This window comes from Prionailurus viverrinus, chromosome B3, assembly GCF_022837055.1.
Source record: "Prionailurus viverrinus isolate Anna chromosome B3, UM_Priviv_1.0, whole genome shotgun sequence".
NCBI classification, from domain to species: Eukaryota; Metazoa; Chordata; class Mammalia; order Carnivora; family Felidae; genus Prionailurus; species Prionailurus viverrinus.
The window spans coordinates 1,443,416-1,460,772 of record NC_062566.1 but is presented as its reverse complement, the minus strand read 5'-3'; the positions used below and the strand labels follow the sequence as shown (position 1 = coordinate 1,460,772).

At 47.5% G+C, this 17,357-nt stretch overlaps 2 protein-coding genes across 10 annotated transcripts in view; one reads left to right on the top strand and one right to left on the bottom strand.

Annotated features, from left to right (window-relative positions):
• PLIN1 (perilipin 1) overlaps positions 1-17,357 on the bottom strand; it is an 88,308-nt gene that overhangs the window by 54,893 nt on the left and 16,058 nt on the right. For 2 of the 5 annotated variants that reach the window (XR_007152967.1, XM_047862639.1), the window contains exons 2-3: positions 16,655-16,888; positions 8,068-8,180 (exon numbers count right to left, since the gene is read on the bottom strand). The gene's annotated coding sequence lies outside the window, so the exon portion shown is untranslated. Of the gene's footprint in view, positions 1-8,067; positions 8,181-10,400; positions 10,730-16,654; positions 16,889-17,357 lie in introns of those variants that run through there. The other 3 variants (XM_047862645.1, XM_047862644.1, XM_047862643.1) reach the window with 3 other exon arrangements.
• WDR93 (WD repeat domain 93) overlaps positions 1-17,357 on the top strand; it is a 50,632-nt gene that overhangs the window by 24,053 nt on the left and 9,222 nt on the right. For 2 of the 5 annotated variants that reach the window (XM_047862636.1, XM_047862637.1), the window contains exons 8-14: positions 5,049-5,133; positions 9,520-9,691; positions 11,180-11,250; positions 11,801-11,887; positions 13,168-13,287; positions 14,684-14,897; positions 16,599-16,662. In XM_047862636.1, coding sequence (XP_047718592.1) covers positions 5,049-5,133; positions 9,520-9,691; positions 11,180-11,250; positions 11,801-11,887; positions 13,168-13,287; positions 14,684-14,897; positions 16,599-16,662 — 813 coding nt within the window. Of the gene's footprint in view, positions 1-5,048; positions 5,134-5,425; positions 5,542-9,519; positions 9,692-11,179; positions 11,251-11,800; positions 11,888-13,167; positions 13,288-14,683; positions 14,898-16,598; positions 16,665-17,357 lie in introns of those variants that run through there. The other 3 variants (XM_047862638.1, XR_007152965.1, XR_007152966.1) reach the window with 3 other exon arrangements.

Genomic DNA, 17,357 nt, shown 5'->3' with positions numbered 1-17,357 from the left:
CCTTTTTATTCTCTTATTCCTTATGAGTTTATTTTTTTAATGTTTATTTTTATTTTTGAGAGGGAGAAACAGAGCACAAGGAGGGGAGGGTAGAGAGTGAGGGAGACTGAAGCAGGCTCCAGGCTCTGAGCTGTCTGCACAGAGCCCAACGCAGGGCTCGAACCCACGAACCGTCAGATCATGACCTGAGCCGAAGTTGGACGCTTAACCGACTGAGCCACCCAGGCACCCCTATTCCTTTTTTAAAAAGCACCTTCCTGTCATTTTCATGGGGTTTCAGGAAGGAGAGGTGTTAAATGTTACCTGTTCACACTACCATCTATATTTTCTAGCTAGTTATTGCTGATCCGAGGCTGTATCAGTATTCATCAACTCATTTGCACAAAGAAGTTGTAAGGATATCAAGTTTCAGAGAACTGGAAGGCACAAGGGAGGGTAGGCAGTAAAAACATTGTAGCCAGGACTCCACTACCACTACTCCTGACCATCACCATCCCCCCAAGAGACACAGCCACCAAAGGTGATGCTGGGCTTTCCATGACGGCTCTGTCACTGGGCTCTTGACATGGCCACCTCCACTGTGAATAATTTCTCTCCTGCTTCTGGATCTCTGTGTCACTTCCTCAAGAGTCACAGTCCCAGGCAGGAGCACACAGCTGGTTGAGCCTTGGTCATGTGCCAACACCCTAACCTCCAAGGGACAGAAAGAAGAATCTGGTCCCTTCAGTTCCTTAGAGGGAGACAGATTCTCCCAGACTCACACCATAGGTGAGTCCCCTCAAGGTAGAAAAGATGTTGAGGGCTGGATAGCCAAAATGATGACAATGGCCACTACACTAGTACATAGGGAAGCTATCGATTTTTGTATGTTGATCTTATATTTGGCCAAGATTACGGTGAGGTCAGCAAAACATAGACACTGTTGGGGTCATGCAAATGTGGGGGTGGGCACCTAAGAGTGAGTGCCTCCTGAAAGTGCCTCACTTCCTTTATTTACCCTAGTCTCAGGACTGTTGGCCTTTCTACTGAAGTTCTAATGGTTTGCCAGCTGACACTGCTGGATTTTCCAGCTAGACAACCATAACTATAAATACTGACAACTTTTCCTCTCTCAAGTATTTATTTCTCCTATTTATTGTTCTTGCCTTGTTCTATGTTCTAGGATCTCTAGTAAAATGCTGAATAGTCATGGTGTGATAGACTATCCAGGATATAACAGGGGTCCTCCAACTGTTTGACTATTATGCCCAAAGCTTACTATAGGTGTTTGAAATAAATATCCTTTATCAAGATAAGCATGTGTTCTTCTAGCCTCCGTTTGCTAGGAGTTTGTTGTTTGTTTGTTTTTTAATTAGGAATGGACATTGAGCACATACTTTCTCCCCATCTTTTGGGAAGAGCTTTCTTCCTTCATCTGCTTCATCTGCTTTCTTCCCTCATCTGCTAATGTAGTAGGTTGCATTAATAGATTTTATAATGTTGAAACATTCTTTGTAAAATATGTTTTAATGTTTATTTATTTTGAGAGAGAGGGGGGGGAGGGGCAGAGAGAGAGCGGGACAGAGAGAAACCCAAGCACCCTTCATGCTGTTAGCACAACGCCCAGAGCGGGACTTGATCTCAAGAACCGTGAGATCATGATCTGAGCTGACATCAAAGGTTGGACACTTAACCAATTGAGCTACTCAGGTACTCTAAAACTTTCTTACTTCCATTCTTGGGTAATCCATGCTTGATAATAATTCATTTAATTATACTTCAGTGTGTTTTGCTAATATTAAAGTCCTAAATAAAATACCAGCAAAGCAAACTGATAGTTCTGTATTCATAGATAGTATCTAAATTCAAACATGAGATTGGCCTATAGTGGTTTTTTTTTCTTGTGGATTTTTTTTTTAATTTTTTTTTTCAACATTTATTTATTTTTGGGACAGAGAGAGAGCATGAACGGGGGAGGGGCAGAGAGAGAGGGAGACACAGAATCGGAAACAGGCTCCAGGCTCTGAGCCATCAGCCCAGAGCCTGACACGGGGCTCGAACTCACGGGCCGCGAGATCGTGACCTGGCTGAAGTCGGACGCTTAACCGACTGCGCCACCCAGGCGCCCCTCTTGTGGATTTCTTAACACAATTTTGTATTAGTGTTATGCTAGCCTTGTAAAGAAAGTTGGATGTCGTTTTTTGTTTTTTGTTTTTTTACCTCTAGGTCTATAAAAATCTTATGTTTTCAATTTCTTCTATGGTTATTAGTCCATTTCAAAAACTTTTGAGCCAATTTCAGTCAGAAGTCATTTATTAGTGTAGATATATAACTATAGATACAGGTAAATATGTTTCTCCTATAGTATGAAAATTAAAATCTGTCTCTTACATTATTCCCCTTCCTTGTTCATAATGGATCTAGCTCACTGATTTTTGTTTTGTTTCGTTTTGATGTTATCTATTTTAAGAGCGAGAGAGAGCATGAGCAAGGGAGGGGCAGAGAGAGAGGGAGACACAGAATCCAAAGCAGGCTCCAAGCTCTGAGCTGTCAGCACAGAGCCAACGCGGCGCTCGAACTCGGAATGTGAAATCATGACCTGAGCTCAAGTCGGACGCTTAACCGACTGAACAACCCAGGCGCCCCCTAACTCACTGATTTTAACTTGCCAATATTTTGTTAATTTTACATCTGTGTTCATGAAGGATATTTTTTTTTCTTTCTTCCTTCCTCCCTCCCTCCCTCCCTCCCTTCTTTCCTTCCTTAATATTTTAAGTAATCTCTACACCCAGTGTGGGGCTCAAACTCAAAACCATGAGATTAAGAGTTGCACACTCTACTGACTGAGTCAGCCAGGTGCCCCAATTTTATTTTCTTCTAACATCTTTTGGTTGTGGTATCAGGATGATGCTGACCTCATATAATAAGTAGAGTGTTCCTGTTTTATTTTCTGGAAGAGTTTGTGTAGAATTGGTATTATTTCTTCCTAAAGTGTTTGATAGAATTTACCAGTAAAGCCATCTAGCCATGGAGTTTTCCTTGTGGAACTATAAATTCAGTGTCTTTAGTGACAAAGGGTCATCTCTTTCTCCTTAAGTTTTTTTTTTTTTTTTTTTTACATTTTTATTTATTATCAAGAGACAGAGACAGAGCATGAGCATGGGAGGGGCAGAGAGAGGAGGAGACACAGAATCCAAAGCAGGCTCCAGGCTCTGAGCTCCGTCAGCACAGAGCCCGACACGGGGCTGGAACCCATGAACCGTGAGATCATGACCTGAGCCAAAGTGGGCCGTTTAATGGACTGAGCCGCCCAGGAGCCCCACCTTCTTTAAGTTTTTATTTAAGTAATTGCTACCCCCAACATGGGGCTGCAACTCAAACCTCGAGATTAAGAGTCACACACTCTTCTGACTGAGCCAGATAGGCGCCCTGGTTAGGTCTTTCTTTTTAAGCAAACTTTTGTATTTTGTGTCGTTGAAGGAACTTGTCTATTTTTACCTAAGTTATCAAATGTATTGACTTAAAATGGTTAATATTCTCTTATTATCTTTTTATTATCTGTAAAATCTGTTTTGATGTCCTTTTCTTCATTTCTGATGGTGGTAATTTGTGTTTTCTCTCTTTTTTTTTTTTCTTAATCAGCTTGGCTAGAGTTTTGTCAATTTTATTAATCTTATCAAAGAGCCAGTTTTTCATTTCTTTGTCTCCACATTTTTGTTTTGTTTTCTATCTGACCAGTTTCCAATTTGATTTTTATTATTTCCTTTCTTCTGCTTACTTTTGGTTTAAGCTTTTCCTTGCCTTCTAGTTTCTTAAGGCAGAAAGCTAGGTCATGTATTTGAGATTTTCTTTTCTGATATAGGCATTTAGTGCTATAAACTTACATCTAAGCACTGTTTTAGCTGCATTCTTTATATTTTGATGGGATGTTCCCATTTTTAAAAATACTTCAAAATACTTCCTATTTGCTTTTTTTAAAATTTCTTGTTTGACCAGTGAATTATTTAGAAGTATATTAGTGTCTAAATACTGGAGATGTTCCAGATATTTTTTCTTTTTTTGGTTTCTAATTTAATTCCATTGTGACTAGACAAAATACTTCATATAATTTGAAACCTTTTAAATTTCCTAAGATTTTATGCCCAGAATATGGTTTATGTTGTTGGTAAGTGTTCTGCATGCACTTGAAAAAATGTGTATTTTGCTGCTGTTAGTCAAGTTAGTTATGTCTGCTTTTCCTTCTATAGCCTTACTATATTCTTCCTAATTATCTGTCTGTCCTATCAGTTATTGCGAGAGGAGTATTCAAATATCTAAGATTACAGATTTATCTATTTCTGCTTTCACTTCAATGAATCTTTGCTTTGTGTATTTTGAAGCTCTGTTATTAGGGGCATAAACATTTGGAATGTTATGTCTGCTTGATGAATTGACCATTTTATCATTATTCAGTGAATTTTTATCCCTGTTAATATTCTTTTCTCTGAAATCTATTATGTCAGATATTAATATAGCCACTCCAACTTTCTTTGATTAGTTTTACAAGACGGATTTTTACTATGCTTTTAATAGATTGGTGTCTTTGTATTTAAAATGAGTTTCTTTTTGACAACATATAATAGGGTCTTACTTTTTTTTTTAAGTTTATTTTTGAGAGAGAGAGAGCAGGGGAGGGGCAGAGGGGAGGGGGGCGGGGAAACAGAGGATCTGAAGCAGGCTCTGTCCTGACAGCAGAGAGCCCAATACAGGGCTGGAATCCATAAACCATGAGATCATGACCTGAGCTGAAGTCGGAAGCTTAACCGACTGAGCCACCCAGGCACCCTGGGTCTTACCTTTTTAGACAATCTGACAGTCTCTACCTTTTAATTGGGTAGTTGGGCAATTTATATTTAATGTGATTGTTGATACATTTGGATTGAAATAAATCACTTTGCTATTTACTTCCTATTTGTCACATCTGTTTTTCTTCCTTTCCCTCTGTTTCTGTCTTCTTTTGGGATGTGTTTTTAATGATTCTGTTATATCTCCTTTGTTGGCTTATTAGCTGTGCCTTTCCCTTCTTGTAGGATATAAACATTTGTTTTAGAGGAGACATTAAGTTGAGTCTGCCAGTTCACATAATGAAGATCAAACCACCCAAACCAGTTACAGGTTAGTATAATTCAACTAATACTCTTTTTATTTCTGATATTAATTTCTGTTTTTTTCTTTCTTTGCTTTCCTCCAAATTTCCCATCTTTTCTAGATATTAGCAGCAGTATCTAAATTACAAGTATAGTTCTGAGGAGGAAATTTTTTTAAAAGTCATAAGCTCTGCGATCTAAGGACAAAAATATAAATGTTACAAGGACACAGTTAACTAACAGAATTGGAAAATCAGGAAAAACAGGCATCTAGCTGGAGTTCATCCATTTCTATATTCCTGTGTTAATGCATTCATCAGGATTTGCTGAGTGCCAATGAAGCACCAAGCACACAGATGAGTAAGACACCTTTTCCATACCAAAAGCTGCTGTTCTACCAAGGGAGAATAAGAGGAAAGTGGCATTGTAGGATATGGTAAGTGCAGCAATGGGGAACATTTAGGACCATGAAAACATAGAGGAAAGAGTGACCAACTCTTCCTATGGAGGAGGCAGAGGGTTTATCAAAGGAAGGGACATTTGGGAAGGTCTTTTTTTTTGCCGGGGGTGGGGGTGGGGGCGGAGGGAGAAGGACTTGAAGGACAAGTGGGAGTAGGTCAAGAGGAGCAGAGGAGAAGTCCATTGTAGGCAGAGGATAGAGTATATCCTCTCAATACCTGCCCAGAACCTCAAAGATATATCTATAGGAATGTTCACTGCAGCATTATTTATAGAGGCAAAAGACTAATTAAATAAAATCTGGTACACTCATCCAAAGGAATACTTTACAACTATCAAAAACAAAGAAGGAAATTCAAAAGGCCAAGAATAGCCAATTCGCTCTTGTAAAAGAACACGATGACATGATTTGCTCCATCAAGACTTACTATAAGGGGCGCCTGGGTGGCTCGGTCGGTTAAGCGTCCGACTTCGGCTCAGGTCACGATCTCGTGGTCTGTGAGTTCAAGCCCCGCGTCGGGCTCTGTGCTGACAGCTCAGAGCCTGGAGCCTGTTTCAGATTCTGTGTCTCCCTCTCTCTGTGACCCTCCCCCATTCATGCTCTGTCTCTGTCTCAAAAACAAATAAACGTTAAAAAAAAAAGACTTGGGGCTCCTGGGTGGCGCAGTCGGTTAAGCGTCCGACTTCAGCCAGGTCACGATCTCGCGGTCCGTGAGTTCAAGCCCCGCGTCAGGCTCTGGGCTGATGGCTCAGAGCCTGGAGCCTGTTTCCGATTCTGTGTCTCCCTCTCTCTCTGCCCCTCCCCCGTTCATGCTCTGTCTCTCTCTGTCCCAAAAATAAATAAACGTTGAAAAAAAAATTAAAAAAAAAAAAGACTTAATATAAAGCTATAGTAATTAAGACACAATAGAAAAATAGATAAGTGAATAGTAGATAGATAGAAATATATAGAGAGTATAGAAATATAGATAGAAATAGTATACAGAATATAGTAGTAGAAAAATAGATAAATGAAACATGATAGGCCAGAACAGACCAAGACATAAATGGACACTTGATAACTGACAGAGGTGACATTACAGAGCAGGCGAGAAAGGATGGTCATTTCAATAAACGGTGCTGGCTGTCCATATGGAAACAAAAGTGAGACTCGACTCCTGCCTCCCACCACACACAAAAATAAATTCCAGACGACCCATAGAAGCAAATATGAAAGAGAAAACAGTAAAGCTTTTAGAAAATAATATAAGACAGTATCTTTATGATTTCATAGGGAAAGACTTTTTAAACAAAACACAAAAAGCACTTACAATAAAAGAAAAATTTGACAAATTTGGCTACTAAAATTAAGGACTTCTAGTAAGCCCAAGACATCATTAAAAGCATGAAGGAGCAGCCACATAGTGGGAGAAGATAGTTGCAAAACACATAAAACTTAGGAATGGTCCCTACTGAGAATATATAAAGAATTCCTACAACTTATTAAGAAAAAGAGACAATCCAGTATAAAACAGGCAAGAGCTTATTCAAATGGCCAATAAACAGATGAATGTGTGTACTCAACATCATTAGTTATCATGGAAATGCAAATTAAAACCATAATGAGCTACCACTCCACACCCACCAGGAGGGCAACATTTAAAAGAGGCGGGGGGCTCCTGGGTGGCGCAGTCGGTTAAGCGTCTGACTTCAGCCAGGTCAGGATCTCGCGGTCCGTGAGTTCGAGCCCCGCGTCAGGCTCTGGGCTGATGGCTCGGAGCCTGGAGCCTGTTTCCGATTCTGTGTCTCCCTCTCTCTCTGCCCCTCCCCCGTTCATGCTCTGTCTCTCTCTGTCCCAAAAATAAATAAACGTTAAAAAAAAATAAATAAATAAAAAAAATAAAAGAGGCGGGCCATACCAAGTTGGTGAGGATGTATCATAAGCAGGCCTCCCGTACACTACAGTTAGCAATGAAAATCGGCACAACCACTTTGGAAAATAGTTTGGTTTGATCCAGCGATGTGGACGATAATTTATACCCTGAGACCCAGCACTTACACTCGGAGGCAGTGTGACCGACCGTACCAGCTTGCCCGGGACTGAGGGGTTGGTCTACTGGGATGTGGGGCTTTCAGAGCTAAACCTAGGGAATTTCTGAGCAAACCAGGGTGAAGTGGTCACCTTCCTCCTAGGTATATACCCGACAAGTGTGCAAGCAAATGCGTACAAGGAGACATGTACAAGAATGGTAACAGTGACATGATTCTCCATAGCCCCAATCATGAAACAACCGAAATGTCCATCAACAAGAGAACATGTATTCACTTGATGGAATACTATCAATAAAAAGGAACAAACTGCAGCCGTCCACAACCAAATGGACAAATCTCACAATATTAAGCAAAAGAGGGCAGACACAGAGTTAACTTCATAATTCCATCCGTGTGTAACGCTCAGAAGCAGGCCAAGCAGAGCTTTTTCGTTTAGATGCACATTTAGACAGCAAAGGTAAAACAAACTTACTGCAGTGCTTATGGAAAAGCCAAGAGAATGGGTGCTGCTCTCGCCAGGAGGTTGTGACTGGAGACGGGCCCCTGTGAAGCTTCCAGGGAGCAGGTGATGTTCTGTCTCTGGACCTGAGTGGAGACAGACATTTGCTTTGTAATAATTTATTAAGATATATATATATATATTTTTAATTTTTTTAACATTTATTTATTTTTGAGGCAGAGAGAGAGCATGAACAGGGGAGGGTCAGAGAAAGAGGGAGACACAGAATCCGAAACAGGCTCCAGGCTCTGAGCTGTCAGCACAGAGCCTGACGCGGGGCTCGAACCCACGGGCCGCGAGATCATGACCTGAGCCGAAGTCGGACGCTTAACCAGCTGAGCCACCCAGGCGCCCCAAGATATATATTTTTTAATGCTCTTTCTGAACGTGTTCTATTTCACAGTAAGAAAAAGGTTTAGTAAATGAAAATAAGCAACAATAAGGAAGGTCTGTAGCACTGAAAGGAAGCGATCTCCAAGCTATTTGTGAGTGGAAAATGCAAGGGGGCTGGTGTAAAAAAGCAATTCTCAAACTTCAGCTGGATCGGACTCAGCCGGAGAACTTGTTAAAACCCCAAATGCTGCGCCCCAGCCACACAGTTTGTGTTTCTGCAGGCTGGGGTTGGGGCCTGAGAATCTGCATTTCTAACAAGTTCCGGTTGAGCCCCTCAGATCCCTGCTCATCTTGGAACCACACTTGGGGGGGTACTAGTGTGTCCTGTGCTACCATTTGTTGATACAAAGGTGGTCTCCCTATAGGAACTTATGTGAGAAATGAGTAACAATGATTGCTTCTGGCCAAGGAGACCTGGGCACCGGGGGCCTCCTGGGCAGCCTCCATCTGAAAGCTGGGGTGGGAACCTAGAAAATAAATGACCCAGTTTTACTGTGGATTTAGGAACAGTTGAAAAAAGAAGGAAATGAAAGGTTTTGGGGGGGAAGGGGAATGGTAAGAAAAGTGACTGGCAGATGGTTGAAGGAAGATAGTTGGATAGACGTCAACATAGGTAGAGGCCGGGACCCTCTGTTTCTGTGGGCCCTGCAGCAGCGGCTCAGTAGTGATGGCAACTGGCACATTTGGGGCCTTGCTGGGCTGGGAAGACGGCAACGGTGCTCTAAGGTCTCTAGTGACCTCGTGAACTTTTCTTTGGCCTCGTTTGGGGATCCGGGCATCTGGAAACAGGAAGTGACGGTGAGGCTGGAGGAGGAGGAGGAGGGGGGAGGGCGGTTGCCCTTAGCCTGTGTTCGCTGAGCCGCCTGGCCCTGGCAAGGAAAGAGGCGGGGAGAAGACTGAACACTGGCTTCCCAGATGGATTTCTGAGGACTAGAGATTCTGCAGGAAACTGGAAAGTGTGGAGGAAGGAAGGGAAAATCAGGAAGGGGGAAGTCCCATGGTTTGACCAATTCTGGGATCTTTTCAACCTAGGTACCACATTTAAAAGCCCCCTGGAAGTCTTTGCAAAGATTGAGGACTGCTACGGGCTGGGCTCAGGGCAGAACCACTTCATCAAGGACACTCAGTGGGAGCAGCAGGAGGCCATCTTCAAAGCCTTGTTCAAGAAGTACCTGGACGGAGAGTGGGGGGAGGAGCGGCTCAGGTGAGCAGGAAGGAGGCCCGGCTCCCTCTTCCTCCCTCCCCTCGAGCCGGGGTGGGGGGTGGGGGGTGGGGGGTGGGGAGTGGGGGTTGGGCAGAGTGTCTCCTCTCAGGGCACACACAGGAATCAACCCAAGCACCTGAATTAAAAGCTGTTTCTGGTTTGGGAGATTTTCCCGAGAATTTCGGATTTTTTGAAAGATTTTTTGAAAGATATGTGGAGATTGTTCAGAGAGAGTTAGAACAAAGGCTGATCATGTGGATTTCAAAGAGGGAATAGACATCTATGGAGAGGAGAAGAAGCCAAGTTCGTTTTACAATCTTATGTATATCTTCTCTTTAAAAACTTTTTTCCTGATGGGGCACCTGGGTGGCTCAGTCGGTTAAGCGGCTGACTTCGGCTCCAGTCACGATCTCACAGTTTGTGAGTTCGAGCCCCACATCAGGGCCCTGTACTGGCAGCTAAGAGCCTGGAGCCTGCTTTGGATTCTGTGTCTCCCTCTCTCCCTGCCCTTCCCCTGCTCACGCTCTGTGTCTCTCTCTCTCTCTCAAAAATAAACATTAAAAAAAAATTTTTTTAAGTTTTTTCCTGATTATCTAGACAACACAGAAGATCCTGAAGACAGAAATAAAAGTCGCCACTATTCACATTTTCCTCCATTCCCATCCAGTCTTTCTCAATGTAATATATTAATGCAGAATTACTAAAATACCTTACTTTGTAACCTCAGGCAGCAGATGGGCTCAGGAATCCCCTGCTGTGGCTGTAAAAACCGAGCCCAAGGCTTTGAAGGATCTGGTGGAGCTGGTTTTAGGAACTAGCTCTCTTCACAGCTACCGTGGAGCTCAGGAACCAGGAACATTCTTGCTTCACAGAGGAAGAGAAACCCGTCATCTTGCTGCCAAGTGCACCTTGAATTTTCTCACGTCAGGACACAAACTCCTAGGGCTACGCCCTCCTAGCAGCTACCTGAGCCCTAAACTGGGCCCCAGCGAGGTTCAGGGGCATGCTGCCTGGCTGCAGGCTCGTTGTTAACCTGCGGATAATGTCTGTCTGTAGTGGGAGTCTATACCACAAGAAGCTACCAACTCTATATAGACATCAGGAAATTGGTTTGTTCTTTTCTTAAGGACAGATGTATCAGCACACCCTGGTTGGATTGCCCCCAGCATAAGGGAGCATTTGTTCACGGCAGCCAAGTCTGGTCACTAGGGGATCTTCCCCAAGGACAGAGAAGGTTCTTCTGGGTGCCGGGTGCCGTTCCCAGCCCGGGAGTGACTCCCGCGCCTCTGCCTGCCCTGCCCTCACCAACTTCCCAGGTCTGCGGCCACCAGGGCCGGCACATCCCATGCGACTTAGCTCATGGCCCTGTATCCCTGGGAAGGTCCGTCCTAACTACCCGTTTCTGGTTTTAGTACCATGGCTCTGCCAGGGTGTCTCCTTGCCAAGGAGCCTGCCACGGCTGACTCGTGTCTCTTTTTCTTCCCCCAGTATGGCCACGTTCCACTTCCTCCTTCCTGGCCGCGTCACCACCATGCCAGCGGACGTCAAGAGCCCCTCGGGTAAATGAACACGATGCAGGTGGCTGTCCTGGGCAGGTGGTCCACTCGGGGAGCACCCCAGCAACCCCTGCACGGTGGGAGGCAACGAGGCGGAGAGTAGGTCGCCGCTTAAAGGTGTCTGGACACATGGTGCCCCAGCCCAGACTCCCTGATAACGGAGGCCGTGCTGTCTTCAGGCAGTGACTCGCCACAGAGGAGGGTCTGAGCACATATCCTGCCAGGCTGCTTCTGAACATGAACTCACTGTGTAGAACATGCTATTTCAAACACTGACAGCCAAGAGGACATGAATTATCTAGACGACGTGAAAGCCGCTGAGGGGCAGCGTGACCGTCCTCCTCACCGGGGAAGGCGAGCTGGCCGTGGGAACAGCCCTCCCGGGGATGCTCAGCCCTCCTCCCCGGGAGGCTCACCCCTCTGCTGGGTGCTGCCCCTTAGAACGCACCACTTTTGACCTCAAACCGACTTCTGCTTGGGCAAACACCTTCCGTACAAACCCGGGGGTACCCAGCTGCCTCACGTGACGCCCCTTTCCTCTCTTCTTTCCCAGGGGTAGCCTGTGTCCTTGGCATACACTGGACCGGAAACCACAACTTCTTCCTCTATTCACTTAACCGAACTCTGAAGGATAAAGCCGGTACTTGGCTGCTGAGATGGGAGTTGCCTGAGAACGTGTCCTTCTCCAGCTTAGCTGAGAGCACGTGACTGACACGTCACTTTAGGGGACCAGAGCTGTGCAGGCAGAAGCAGGTGGCTCAGGGCCTGTGGTGTGAACGCAAGGCTCTGTCTCTGGGCGGTCCCGTTTCTCCAAGAGAATAGGTCGATAGGGACAAAGCACGGTCAGGTCCACAGGGCTCCTTTGGCAGCTGAGGCAAAAAGAGGCTTGGCATCAGGGGCCGGATCCGGCCCCGGCGCAACGAAGGCCCGCAAGCTGTGTAGCCCCAGGCCAGTCACCGCGTGCCCCCGACCCTGTTTTCTCATCTGAAACACAGAGCTCATTCATCACACCATCCATCCCTGCTGACTGCATGTGCTTGCCGTGGATCGCAAAATCCAGAGGGTTTCTGTATGTGAAAGCTTTTTGAAATTGAAAGGCACTTAGGACCACCACTTACGTGGTCTTTTTTGGTTTTTACAAATTCTTGGAGACAGTTACGTGAGCAGGTTCTCTTTGTGGTAATTCCTTGAGCTGTACACGGATATTATTCTTTAGAATTGTACTTTACTGTTTGGGGCCCCTGGGTGGCTCAGTCGGTTAAGTGTCTGACTTCGGCTCAGGTGACGATCTCATGGTTCATGAGTCCGAGCCGTGCATCGGACTCTGTGCTGACAGCTCGGGGCTTGGAGCCTGCTCCGGATTCTGTGTCTCCCTCTCTTTCCCGCTCCCTCACTCACGGTCTGTCTCTCTCTCTCTCTCTCTCTCTTAAAAATAAACATTGTTAAAAAATTTTAAAAAGGGATTATACTTTAATGTTTAAAAGTGTTCAAAGGAAGAATTTTCTCTCCTCCCAACACCCTCTCAGGCAGTGTGGCTTCTAATCTCCACCTCTGTACTGACTGGCTCTGACCTTGGGCAGGTGGCTTCTCTGCCTCAGTCTCCTCATCTGTGAAATAGGGGTGCCAACAGGACTCATCTCACCAGACCCTTGCGAGAATTAACCAAAAGGGTGCGCATACAGTGCTTACCACGGTGCTTAGCGCCTGGCAAGTACTCGTTCAGTGTGAGCGTCAGTGCAAGGGGACTGGGACTTGCTCTTCTGTCCTAAGGAGGTAGCATTGCGGAGAGCCCAGCAGGTACCCCTGCCCGTGTCCCAGCCGGGCAGACTAGTCTGGGCCATGAGCTGTGCGCGTGGGGGTGGTGGGCGGGTGCAGCGGCTGGGGCAGGGGCGGCCGAGTGAGTGCCGTCCTCCCCTCTAGACCCGGAGGGCGTGTGGCCCTGTGCTGCACCCATTGCTGTCTCTCAGCTCAGCTGCTGCTGTTCCTACCTGGTGCTGGCCTGCGAGGATGGCGTGCTCACGCTGTGGGACCTGGCAGAAGGTGAGCACCCCCCCCCCCCCGCCCCCGCCTCGGCCTAACCGCTGGATTATGAGACCCCGGGGAGCTCTGGAGTTTCCTGCAGGCTCTGGGCCTTCTGGTAGTTACTCTGTGTTCTTAAGTCCATGTGGGGAGCCGGTCCCGCCTTCCCCTCATTCATTCAGTCACTTATTGAACACGATAAGTGCTGACACTTCCCAATCCCCGTGTACTGGTTGAGCGCTCGCCCTGTGCCCGTGCCCCGCACTGGAGCGGGTCCTGGAAGTAAGACTGTTAGTTACCTCATTATCACACTCCAGGGAGGTGACGTGGAGCACAGGATGTGACGGTACGGCAGCCCTGGCCCTCCCCCACCCGCCCCCAAGTTCTCAAACTAAGTAAGTCTTCCTGCTCTCCCACCCTCACCGCGGTCAGCAGGAAGCCCACTGCTACTGAAGCTAAGAGACCTGTACGGTGGCCAGTGCAAGACCAGTAGCCATGCTGGGTGGGTGGCACCTTGCTAGAGTCCTGGAGTCCCAGGATCCCGGGTCCAGCTCTGCAGGTGCAGAAAATCAGTGGTGTCTGGTTTCCCTAAGTCGATCGATCAGCCTCTGAGGGAAAGGCTCCCTCTTACCAAACTTTTTTAGAAGTGATGAGTGAATCGCTGGGTTTGTCATTGTACAATTGGATGGCTGTTTCCTCTGAGAGTAGAGGTGGGCAGCCTTCCCAGCCAGCGCGCTGGTGAGAACCAGAGAGAGGGCCCTGTCTACTGGCCATCTCGGGGAGCCTTCTGTCAGGTCAGTGAGGTGCCTTCCTCCCTTGGCTGTTTCCATCTGAAGGATTCGGTGGTGGTTTCCGTTTAGCCACACTCGGCCCACATGGTAGGGAGATAAACATCCCTACGCGCCCTCTTGAATTTTGGTTCCTCACCCAGTCTTCTTACAAGAGTGAGAGATACTTAAAGGGCTGAAGAACGCTCATAATTTCACATTCACTTGCTCAATAGGTTGTTTTCATTTGTCTGGATACTGATACATCCTGGATATCGTTTGACTACACACATATACACCCTTCTCATAAAAAAGCCCTTCTCAGAGAACCACCTTCTCTCTGGTATACCTTGACCCACCACAGTCAGCTGTGGCTCCGTACCTGGCAGGGCACTGTCCCTTCTGTCCCAGCACTGACTCTGGCCCCTCTCCCCGGGTCTCTTCCCCACCCCCCACCCCCCTCCATACTGAGAAGGGGGGGGCTCTTCTCTCCCACTGGGCACTGGGGCTTTCTGGCTTCACTTCCAGAAGGCTCTCATTGCCGGATCTTGCCTTCACACCCCTCATGTGCCTGTTGGTCACAGACCCTGCGCCCAGGCTGCATCAGCCCTCCCCCTGCCACTGACCTGCCTGTGCCATTGTTTTTCCAGGTTTCCCTCTTGGGGTCGTCGCTCTTCCCAAGGGATGTTCCTGCCAGAGTGTTCACTTCCTCAAATACTACTTAGTCCACCAGGGACAGAACGTGTATCCTGAGGGGCCCTTGAAATCCCACATGAAATGTGTGGTGCTGTGCACAGATTCTTCTGTCCATCTGGTGACAGCCAGGGGGACCCAAGAACCCACCATCAGTGTGCTGGTTGAGAGGTCAGTGGCTTGAGCGCAGGACGGGGCAAACGACCGGCCAGCCGAAAGTGACCAGCTCCCCAGCTGGAGTCCCCTGGCTCTGTAGTCAGCACCCTCCCTGTGAGCTCCCAAGTCCCCACCGTCTTTTTTATGTGCACGTGTAAAACTTGTCTCACAAAATTGCGCGACAGCACCAATGACAGTTTTCACGTCATTTGTCATTTCTGCCAAAATCGCCTTTTATCAGTTTCCTCGAGGCTTTCTTTCTTTTTTAAATTGTCTCAAGAGTCTCTTTCTGAAGTTGTGAAAATACTTTATGCATGCAAATGAGCTATACAATACACACATGTGTATATTTAGGATATAGCTATATATACACTATGTATAGTATATATGTAGGTGTATATGTATTTGAGTGTTTATATATATACACAGAAAGAGAGAGAGAGAGACAGAGAGTGGGCAGTGGGAGAGAGGGAGGGAGGGAGAAACTTCCCTGTACCCATCATGAACCTTCAGAAATAGATCATCTCCGGGGCGCCTGGGTGGCTCAGTTGGTTAAGCATCCAACTCTTGGTTTCGGCTCAGGTCATGATCTCAAGTTCATGGGTTCGAGCCCTGCATTGGGCTCTGCTTTGATAGTGCAAAGCCTGCTTGGGATTCTCTCTTCCCCCCTCTCTGCCTCTCTCCCTCTCTCAAAAATAAACAAACATTAAAAAAAAGAAATAGATCATCTCCAATTCAGTTAAGGCTGTGTGCTTGTCCCTGGTCACACCCTTCTCTCCTCTCCAGAGGTGACCCCCTTAGTAATCGTCGCCGTATATAACAAACCATTCCACAACTTAATGGCTTCAGAAAACAAGTCAATGTGTAGCCCCTGATCTCGCAGACCAGCAATTTGGGCCAGTCCTTCCACTGGCCTTGCTCAGGCTCTGGCAGCTAGGCCGGGGGCCGGATGGTCTGGCACAGCCTCACTTGCATAGGTGGCAGTTGGGTGGCCGTTGGCCAGGACACTTGGTTCTCTTCCCTGTGGTGGCTCCTGCGGGCCGTCTCAGCCTCCATCACCCCACAGCCTAAGGGGTCCCCTCAGCAAGCGAGGGCAACCGCTTGCAACCGAGGGCAACGTACACTCTCCAAGCTTCTGCTCACGTCACGGTGGACGAAGCATGTCACGTGGCCACACCCGCAGTCAGGCAGTGGAGAAACTGACTCCACCGTTTGATGGGAGTCGCTGCCAAATATCACGGCCGATTTCTTTTTCAATCGACTGTGTCATTTTCCAAAATTCATCATCCATTCCTTCGCTTTCCCGTAAGAATTAGCCACACGCATCTCCAAGTAACGCATTGTTTAGCTGTGCCTATTTGGGAAATTCGTAAAGGGACTCCCATGCTGTGTATCCTCCAGCTTGTTTCTCGGGGCTGTTTATTCCGTAACTTGCTCTGCAGCCTTGTTCAGGAGAGTCGCACATGTTGGTGAATGCAGCTCCGGGTCTGTTTCTTCCCGGCTCTACCGCATCCCATCGTATAACAAATATATCACAACAAGGCATTCTCCTACCAGTGGGTAATGCGACTGTTCCCCGCGTCTGCTACTATGAACCATCTCTGACATGTCTCCCGATGCTTATTTACAAGAGTGTCTCCTAGATGCGTGCCAGGAGAGGATAGCACAGCCTTAACTCCTTCCAGGACGAATGTGTATGTGTCTGGTTCCCCACAGGCCGGTAAAGTACCTGGACGAAGCCATCTGTGCAGTGGCCCCAGTCCCAGCCTTACCTGGCATGGTAGGTTCCTCACGCCCCTCACTCCTCTTCAGCAAGCGTGTTCGTTTTCCCTTCAAAGACTGTTTGTTGGAGGCCTGTCAAGCGCGAGGCACTAGACTAGCTTTGGGGCGCACAGGGACGAAAGAGCAAGCCGCCGCCCTCGCAGATCGCACGGTTCAGCTGGGAAGGCAGACGAATCACCGCGCAGCTGCCCTGGGAGACGAGAGAGGCTGTGATGCGCTGGGCCCTGGATGCCACAGAACAGAGACAGGGGTCACCACCTCAGCCTGCAGAAGTCAGTGGGGGCGGGGGGCTGCTTTCGGGAGGAAGCGACAGGACGGGGCAGAGAAGGTGAGGACGCACTCTCAGGTGTTGGAGTGTGAGGGGCAGGGAGGTGGTGTGGCAGCTGGAGGACGATTCGATCAGGCGCATCTAGCAGGTTCACCTACAGGGAGGAAGGAGCCAGGCAGGAGAGAGGCCGGTCTCCGAACCCGGGCCAGGAAGGGCCGTGGGATGGAGCGGGGTCTCCGAGGATGGGGAGGAAAGCATACGTGTGCCGAGGGCGGCACTGCATCCGGCCACGTGGAGGGCCAGCTCCTGGACAGGGATGCTGGTGAGCCAGAAGAGAAGCCTGGGCAGGAGTGGGGAGCGCCACCCAGCATCAGACACGGCACCTGGAAAAGGGCCTGTTGCTGCTGGGGACACCGGAGAAGTAA